This window comes from Labrus bergylta, chromosome 7 (assembly GCF_963930695.1).
Source record: "Labrus bergylta chromosome 7, fLabBer1.1, whole genome shotgun sequence".
In the NCBI taxonomy this organism is placed as follows: Eukaryota; Metazoa; Chordata; class Actinopteri; order Labriformes; family Labridae; genus Labrus; species Labrus bergylta.
Genome location: NC_089201.1, coordinates 15,739,107 through 15,748,724, shown reverse-complemented (window position 1 = coordinate 15,748,724; position 9,618 = coordinate 15,739,107). Strand labels below are relative to the sequence as shown.

Sequence of the window (9,618 nt, the reverse complement as noted above, 5' to 3'; positions counted from 1 at the left end):
AATTGTACAAAGGGACTGGTTAGATTCAGGGTTAAATAACAAGGCTGTTTTGCCACATGCAGCTGACTCGGTAAAAGTTCCATATCTTGTAAAATGTTTTTCTCTCATTCCTACAGGCCGTTCATGTCGTTCATTTGAGCTGGCAGTGCCCATTTTCAATACAAAACCAATTTAGTGTGGGTTTTTGTCCCGGTGTTCCCAGCACTCTCATTTGAAAAAGTTGAACTTTTGTAACAGCTCTGTGTTCGTCAATGTCACTTACCACCAGTGTTGGACAGGTTACTGAAAAATAGTAAATAGTTACTGAATTACAAACTGAGGTATTGCTTTAACGTTACTGTACATTATTTGCGCCAATGCTCGTATTAATGTTGAGATTATTAAGTGTTGCTGTGGCAGAACAACAACTCGGACATTTCTAATTACACTGAAGTCATTTTCAGTTTGTGGGTATTTTACCGATTAAATCTCTGAAGGCAACAGACTCATCCGTTGATATTAAACATGTCGCCTCCAACAAACCTGTCTATGAGTCTTTAGTTCGGCTTACAGCTCGTGCAGCAGGCGGTGTTTTAAATCAAGCCGGCTGTATGGAGTGTCTCCTCCTTGGTCTGCCGAGCTAACATGACCTGCAGTGCACTCTCCGATCTTATTAAGCAGCGTTGGGCTCGTCTTTCTAGGGTATAATTTCCAGATCTAGAGCTGCTGCTGTTGCCAGGACAGGATTCCATTACATTGTTTTCATATTTTCTTGGTGACATTTTTAAAAGCGATCTGAACCAGAGCAGAGAAATGGACACAGGCCCCAAACCAGAAAGCTATTGTCTGTAAGGGTTTACAGAACCACTTTCTCTTTGGAAGGGAGTCATCACTTGATTTTCATTTTAATGCAGAACTTTTCCTTTCTCAATAACTATGAGTATGCTTTCAGACATTTTGGAATGCTGTTTACAAACAAATTATGCAACCAGGATACAAGCTGGCCTTGACTGTTCACCACAACAGTGATTAAAAATGGAACCTTTGACATCCCGGTTCTCCTCCTGTGGCTTCGAGAGCAGCTTTTCTCTCAACATCCTCAAACCAACCAGCACATCCCCACATCCTGCGTAAATTGTAGTGGTCTTGGGTTTTTGTCATGACGGCTTGGTGTCAGTCAAGTCACACAAAAAGAACATCAGTGGCTGTAAAGGGCTGACCACAGAGGAAAGCATAGCGTGCAGGATTCAGAGAGACTGTGGACTTCAGAAGACTTCAGTGCTGCAGATCTTTCGGGGTCCTGACATCGACTATATGCCCATGTCAGGAGGTTAGCTTCCATCTGTACGTTGATAAATAACCTTCAGCCAGATAATCATGAGCAGCACATTCTCTCAGGCCCCAGTGGAGAACTGGCATTGGTCTTGTTTTTCACCATGGCTGCTTTTATTTCAGCGAATGACTGAAATATGAGTTCATGTGACAATATTTGCTGTGTTACTGGAGGCCATGGCCAAACCGAGGTGTGAAATCTGCTCTGTCAGCATCAACATACCAGGAAGACGGGAGTTGGCAGCTTTTAGAAACGCTTGGCTCTAAGAAGACATGAACAGCTTTTACACTTTAAGTTGAGCATGAAATGAAAAATACATTTTCCCAGTGTAAATCCACTTTTCCTGTGTTAAATGTTAATTTATCTGCCAAATATCTTCAATAAAGCTTTATCTGAGTAATTTTACAGCAAAGCAACTCTTAATTTTCCTGTAAAGCGTTTCAAATGTGTGATGACTCATCCTGCAATCAGGGGTGTTTACTCATTTTCTACTTATTAAAAAGCTTTGTCGAAGCCAACGATCCAATCAAATTAATCCAAACGTTATGTCCCGCATTCTTTTTTGTGATTGGTTCTATCCCATGTCAGTTGTTAATGTGTCACGGCTTTAAAAATCAGACCATCCCAATCTTAAAGATGGTTTTACCTTGAAAACGAAAAGGATGTGTTAATGAAGTCATAAAAAAAACAATGTTTCTCTTTTGTTTGTTTGCTAATATTTGATTTTTGCTGCAGGTGAATTGTTAGCTAGCTAAGGTGGCAAATTGTCGCTGGCACAAATCCCGGCTTTGGCCCTTTGCTGTATGTCTTCCCTCCCAAACCAATTTACTTAGAAAAAATGAAATCAGGGAACTTAATTATGAGTGAACAATTATTCAATTTACAAGTGTAGAAGAGGAGAAATGTGACTCCATCGTGATGCCTTCAGGTACTTGTAGGAGTAACAAGGCCAACAGCAGGATATATAGGCCTACCCCTCGTATTTTAAAATATTACAGCTGCAGAATGATTGTTAATAGAGGTCATGTCAGAATCTGGTTGGTTAAGTAATTAAAGCATTAACGCTCATAATCAGCTGATCACCTGAGCAGGAAGATAGAAGTGAGGGAGTGAGGGAGTTTCTTTCAAATATCCAGGGTCCTGGTCAGATCAGGCTTGGTTGCCTCGCCCTGAGAGAAGGCAGTAAAATACACCTGCATTGTAAACTCTTAATGGGATTTAAACCCAGCTGTTAAATTGACTTACAGCTGGGGTTTAGCTGCTAATGTAAAACAAAGATTTTCACCTTGGACAGCATGCACATTATACTGCACAGAAATAGCTTTGTGTTGTTGCTGCATGTTGTAAACAATAGCTGGAAGAAAAAATAGGATATTTGTCATATTTGACCCATTTTAATGAGATGAGAAAAGGTCAAGGGAAGGATCAACTGCCCTGCCCTGACCCCCGTTAACTTTAAACGATGATGCAAACAGAATCCATGCTGCATCTGTGAGCAAGATGGGGAGATGGAGTATCAGAATCTCAGTTATCTCAGTTAAAACCTTTATTTATATTTCATATTTTAGATCTGTTTCTCCGACAGGAAATGCTCTACATCAGGGTGGAAACTGTAGAGCTCCAAAACACAAGAGGAACACACCTGAGGAGCACATCAACATCTGAATTTTGTTTCATGGTTCGACCTTTGTTCTCTAAATCCTTCCATTATAAATATCTTTGCTTTGTAAATTGCCTTGTATTAAATTAAAAAAGAGGCTCTTCATACTCTCCCGGGTCAGTTGATGTATCTGTACCTGCACTGGTTTATGTGTTGGATGGGCTCGTGCATGAGTGCGTCATCGTTCGGAGCTCCGTTCACTTCAACATCGTGACGTCACCAAGCGCGCACCTCTGAGCTGCTCCGGGACGGTCCGGTCAGCGTAGACACGGCAGAGGATGAGGAGGGGATGAGCTGAAGACACGCCGGGCGGACGACTGCTTCTCTGTGAGTGACTTTTGAAAGACTTCATGTGTGTGTGGTTTTTTTTAATTTCCCTTCGTGAATATCAAACATTCACGTGGCTGTTTAAGAACAGCCACGTTCACTTAAATATCATGTTTCATGTAGGGTTTGCAGTTTAATTTTAGAGCGATGGTATAAACAGAGCGCTGAAGTGACACTTAGATTGAAAAATACATCATAAGGCTGCAGAACCCCTAAATAAGACATTGAAATAACGCGATATTTATTACAAATGTTTGAGTTAATTCGATAATTTCAGCGAAAGAGGCAGACGAGAAAACTGCGAGAAAATAATAATAAACGCACATGTTCAACTTTGTTCGTATGATTTAGATGAGGGAAAACGTTCATCTTTAGGCTATTATAATAGTTTGTAGGCCTTTTGTAATTCCTGAAAGGACACTTTATTACTTTATGAATAAAAGCTGTTTTATTGTTGTTAAGGTTTGATTATCATGACTTCTCTATTAAAAGTGGTTGCCTATCGGATTTCTTTTGGACTAATTTGTGAATTTTTACTATTTTTTAGCTCCTGTAGCCCATCAAACTATTCCGAGCTTTAATTTCATCTTGCTTTCTATCCAAACAATGGACTTTCCAGTCTGTGATTTCACCTCGCCCCCTCCCCTCCTGCTGGTATTTATGACAGTTGAGTAGGCTACAATAAAGAGCTCAGTATTTATTTTGACCCGCAGAGGACAGCATCATGCTGAGTCTACTGCGCCACCTGCTGGCCGTCTTCCTGTACCTGCTGCTGCCCGGTGCTCACGGCAGGTTCCCCAACTACAACAACGGCTTTCACTACCATGACATCAGCAACGGCAACGGCAACGGAGAGAGTAGGTATTGTGTGTGTGTGTGTGTGTGTGTGTGTGTGTGTGTGTGTGTGTGTGTGTGTGTGTTATTGAAGTAGCTTTACCATCCTACACCTTCAACAAAGTCTTTCTTTAATCCGCTTGCAAGAAAAAAAAAGTTACTTAAATTCAAAATTAAAATGTAGGATATTAGTGCCAAACTAAACTCTATGTAAGAGCATACCTGAAGCAAAATAACCCATCGTGCAGCAATTTCCCATTTTCAGAGAATCACATTTTATCATAGGATTTGAACAAGCAAAGACAAGCAAAGCAGTATTTGTACTTCACTTGTAAAATGGGATCTAAAGTTAACTTGTCCATCTACTGGTAACAAATTGTGGATCAATAGTTACACCTTGTAACCCTGTTATAATGCATCACGGCTTTTTGTTTGCTGTACTTTGTACTGTAAATCTGTGTTTGCAAAAAAAAAAAAATCAAACACATTGGAGTCTAAAGTACAGTATATACTTTTGGGTTGAAGAACATTTAGATCCTAAAGCTGAGGAAAAACTGCAAATTGTACACTTGAGTAAAATCTTTATATTACTTTCAACACGTCAGCGTGCAAACTTATCTTACTTTTCGATTTAAGTTGTTGAGTGGGCTTCTTGATGGGCAGAATTCACTGCAATTAGTAGTTTGAAAATTGTATAAAAAATGCTCAAAATAAATTGTGGAAAACAAACTCAAAATGTTTTCAGTGAACAAAGGGGGAATTCCTCATGTACAACATAACAAGCGTAACTTTCTAATCCCTGACAACAGCCGGACAAAACAAAAGAAAACATTGCATTTTGTAAAACACATTGCGATAAAGCCCCACAAGAGTGAGGGAAAACAAAGCAGCGGGAGCTATTCAGGGTTTAAGTGTCTTGCCCAAGGACACATCGGACATGTGGCTGCAGGAGCTGGCGATCGAACCCCCGACCTTCTGGTTGAGATGACAGACTCTACCAACTGAGCCACAGCCGGAAAAAAGGAAAGACATGATACAAAACAAGAATCCTTCAGTTGTGTTGTTTAATATGACCCAACATTGGAGGAGTGTGGGAAAGTGTTAATATGTCGCTTAATAAAACTAGATGTGTAGACAGAAAAAATGAGGGATGAACTAAATAGAAAATGACAATTTGTAGTAGACTATTACTGTTTATATTCCGCTTGTGGTACTGTGGTATAAAAGCAATGTCTCACTTGCTTATAGTGAATGTTAGCAAGTTTCCTTCAGTCAAGTCAAAGTGTGCTGATATTCAGTACAACAGCAACCCCTCTTTGATTATGTTGCATATATAACCCCATGATTACAAAATATGCAGAACAAAGTTAAGCTTCCACTGCTTGACTCTTTTTGTGTTTTTGTTGTCTTGTTTAGTCTTTTTCAATGGTGTCCGTCTCCACGTGGAATCCCCGCAGCTTGCCGTGTCGGCCTCCAGGGGGAGCAGTGTCATCCTTCCTTGTCACTTTCACTACGAGCCTGAGCCAAACACACCACGCAGGACACGTGTCAAATGGTCCTGGATTCCAGCCAACACTATCAGTGAACCTGTGTTCCCTGTAGCGACCGCCAGGGAAACTGAGGTCATGGTTGCCATGGGTAAACGTCAACGCAGCTACGGCAGCTTCAAGGGTCGCGTCCGCCTGCGACGCTCAGTGCCAGGGGACATGTCGCTGGTGATCAATGAGCTGCAACTCAATGACACGGGCAGGTACCGCTGTGAGGTGATTGACGGCCTGGAGGACGAGAGTGTGACAGTGGATCTGGAGCTGCGGGGTGAGGAGAGTGTGTGTGTGTTTTTATTACATAGTGGGGACTGCAGTATGTTCAGCCACTCACAATATGGGGTCCAAAATGTGTGTGTGTGTGGAGTTTTATTATGACATGGTTGAGACCACCATGTAGTAAACCACTTACAGTATATGGTCCAAAATGTGTCTGTGTGTTTGTTTTTATTACATGGTGGGGACTTCAAAATGTTAACCCACACACAGTATGGCACCAGGTACTGTAAAAGAGCCACCATGTTTATGATGAGTATGATGATAAAAACATTATAACAACCTGTTAAAACTTCCTCTGTACAGGTGTGGTGTTCCCTTACTTTTCTCAGAAAGGACGCTACCATTTTAATTTCTTTGGGGCCCAACAAGCATGTCAGGATCAGGATGCCACCCTGGCTACATTCGAGCAGCTCTTCACAGCGTGGGAGGAGGGGTTGGATTGGTGTAACGCGGGCTGGTTGGCTGATGGAACAGTGCAGTATCCAATCATTGTCCCACGTGACGGCTGTGGGGGAAACAATTTGGCACCTGGTTTACGCAGCTATGGACAACGACATCGTCTGCTCCACCGCTACGATGCTTTCTGCTTTTCTGCGTCCATTAAAGGTCAGTATGAGTTTATGTCTGTTATGTTCCCCGGGATGACTAGGGGATGAGGGGAGTAACAATAATATAAAACTCAAGGAAAAGAAGGAGGAACCTAGTATAAGCAAATTATAAAATAATTTCTTGACAAAATCAGAACACCCTCCTTTGGCAGAGGGAGTACAACTTCTACAAGCTGGTAGAGTAGCACGCCACCAAATGGTCAGCTGACCCTGACTGCCAGCTCCCCCTTGCTCTTCATATGCTGCCCACTGATTGCAGAGTGGGCACAGGTGTGCTCGATCAGTGGCTGCAGCGAGGCAAGGAGCAGCACCTGAGAGAGAGAGAGAGAGAGAGAGAGAGAGAGAGAGAGAGAGAGAGGAAGAAAACGAAAAGAAAAGACAAACACAACACTGATATCCACTGAATACCAAAGTTCTCCTTTTCCTTCGTTACAATGTAATTTAAGGATTTATGGACTTTATAGTAAGCATCTAAAAATAATAAGAAACCAGTCTTAAACCAAATCTGATATTAGGTGTAATTGTTGTATTGGTAAGCTCAGATATTCATTAGGAAATTCATAAAATAAAAAGTGGTAACCAGTGAAGTAGCTCGCGATTAATATTTATTTAATTAAAAAAATATATAAATATATATATTTATATATTTTTTTATATAAATATATAAGTTAATAATTGATCAATGCACAGGATACATTTGTAAAGAAACAAAAGAGAAAATATAGTACATTTATGTAGCAACCATGTGACTGTGAGGTATTGTGATCTAATTTATTTTTCCTTGTCATGTTATTATTATTTATCATTTATCTTCTACTAAGTGAGGTAAGTCGCATAACTGTACATTTTATGTTTTGTTTATGTTAGAATGTAAAAAAATATAAAAGGCAATAATTTAAAAAGAGATTAGTAAATAAAAAAAATAATTATATCTTCCTTTGTTTATTGTAAATGAGTGGTGACTTACCTGCAGGACCTTCAACCCATACTTTAGGAATTATTGATAAAAACATTTAAGCTAGCTATTTTTAATGTAGGATATCTAATATTTTGAACATTTATTTTTACTGAGATTGTTGTGGATGTTTTTATGAGTATATCATATTTGTAACTCAACTATTTCAAACCTTTTCCTTCTCCTTCAGGGACTGTGTACTTCTTAAAGCACCCCACCAAGCTCAACTTCACAGAAGCAGTCGAGGCCTGTGTCAGAGATGGAAGTCAAATTGCCAGAGTGGGCCAGCTTTACGCCGCCTGGAGGCTGATGGGATTGGACCGCTGTGATGCCGGCTGGTTAGCTGATGGTAGTGTCCGTTATCCCATAACGGTGCCCCGGGCAAACTGCGGCCCACCAGATCCTGGTGTGCGTGGTTTTGGGTTCCCCCCTGCGCATCTGAAATTTAGCGTTTACTGTTATCGATAGATACTTTTTTGCTCAACACCATAGAAAACGAACAATTTACAAAGCTCACTGGTTGAGAGGTTCACTTTAGATGTTTCCTGGAAGCAATTTAGCGGTTAGCCAGTTTGTTCCTCCACTTCAAAAAGAACGTAGCTGATAACATCTTTTAAACTAAGTACATCTGAATCCATGGGCATTAATATGCTGCTAATACATCTTTTTTGATTCTACAAGTTTTTGGAATCTGGAATCAGAAGATGTTTCTCTTATTCAGTCACAGCAGAATTAGTTAGCACATATATAGACATTGGGCATTTCACCTTTTTCCGACAAGCTGTTATAACGTCATACCACTTTGATCCACTTCATTGATACTAGCTGTGATCTTGTCCCAACCACAATGACAGTCTGCAGAAAAGGAAAACACCTTCCTGTACTTTTATGTACAATCATTTAATTCTAGGGAACAGTTAAGATATTTCTTAACATTTTGCAAAACAGCTCAGACTTTGTGAACCACCAGCACTGACATTAATTAACAGATGATTCATTATAAACTTAGAGGAGATTTCAGACAGAAAAATCTTTATGCTTGGAATACTCTCAAACCTTGCCTACATCCTTCATCTACTATGTACTAATTCAAGACCTTTTTTTCAAACCATGCCCATTATAATCAAACTTCAAAGCTCTAAGCTTCAAACCACATCTGTAGCTTTTGTGTTAAGTGCCTTGCTGAAGGGCACTCTGACGATTAAAGCAGAGAAGAATGTTTCTTTTTAATTTCCCTATAAAATCTCACTCACTGTGTCGCCACACCAAGCAATCATTCTGTCTCTCCGATACTGTGAAATATACTAAAGTGTTTGTTCGTTGACTGAAATGCTTGTTTATCCCACTTTATAAAGTATAATGCGTCTCTTAACTTTTCTCTGTGTGTGAGGAGAATAGTTTGTGATAAAGAAAAGTTATCTGTATTACTGTAGTATTTAAACGCTGTTGTTTATATCCGTTGTGGGAAAAGAAGAAACATTGTCTCATTACATATATTCACATGTTTTTGTTTTCATTATCTAATTTTTGTATTTGTACCATTTTCTACAAATTGATTAAAACACTACTGTACGGACTTTTTGAATAAGGAAACAGTGTATTTTGGGAAAACTTTTATTTGTTAAAGACCAACGTTCATTCATATTTTAGAGTGTGTAAGGAGCGACATAGGGGTCAACACTAAGACTTAAGAAACCATTCATGCAGTTTACAATCTTGCCATGGTGATGTTTTTTTAACGATGTTTACACCAATGCAACAATTGGGAATCTTTGTCATCCATGCCTATATCAGTGAAATAATAGGATGTCTACATCAAGAGAAGAGCAGTCTTAATGTCTGTTTCCATAATCTGGCCAGCTTCTTCAACAACGGGCCACCAGACCGCCATTTACTGAACATAATACTTGTCAGTATCCTCACTTAACCAAAATAAATATAAATCAGAACTATCCCTTTAGCCACCGCTGGATGGCATGCTCTTGCAGTCCAAACAGGGATACCATGGCGAGGTGAGTTGGGTCAGTGGTCCGTTATAAAACAGCTTCTGTATGTAAACAGCGTCACTCTGTCTGAGCTCGATACACTTTTAGGTGAGT

General features: G+C 39.9%; 1 protein-coding gene across 1 annotated transcript; it reads left to right on the top strand.

Annotated features, from left to right (window-relative positions):
* Nucleotides 1–3,187: 3,187 nt before the first annotated feature.
* hapln3 (hyaluronan and proteoglycan link protein 3) lies at nt 3,188–9,112 on the top strand. The gene is made up of 5 exons (XM_020636502.3): nt 3,188–3,299; nt 4,013–4,156; nt 5,550–5,948; nt 6,260–6,562; nt 7,710–9,112. Exons 2-5 carry the CDS (start codon nt 4,024–4,026, stop codon nt 7,985–7,987), a joined length of 1,113 nt encoding a protein of 370 aa, XP_020492158.1. The 5' UTR covers nt 3,188–3,299; nt 4,013–4,023; the 3' UTR covers nt 7,988–9,112.
* Nucleotides 9,113–9,618: the final 506 nt, after the last annotated feature.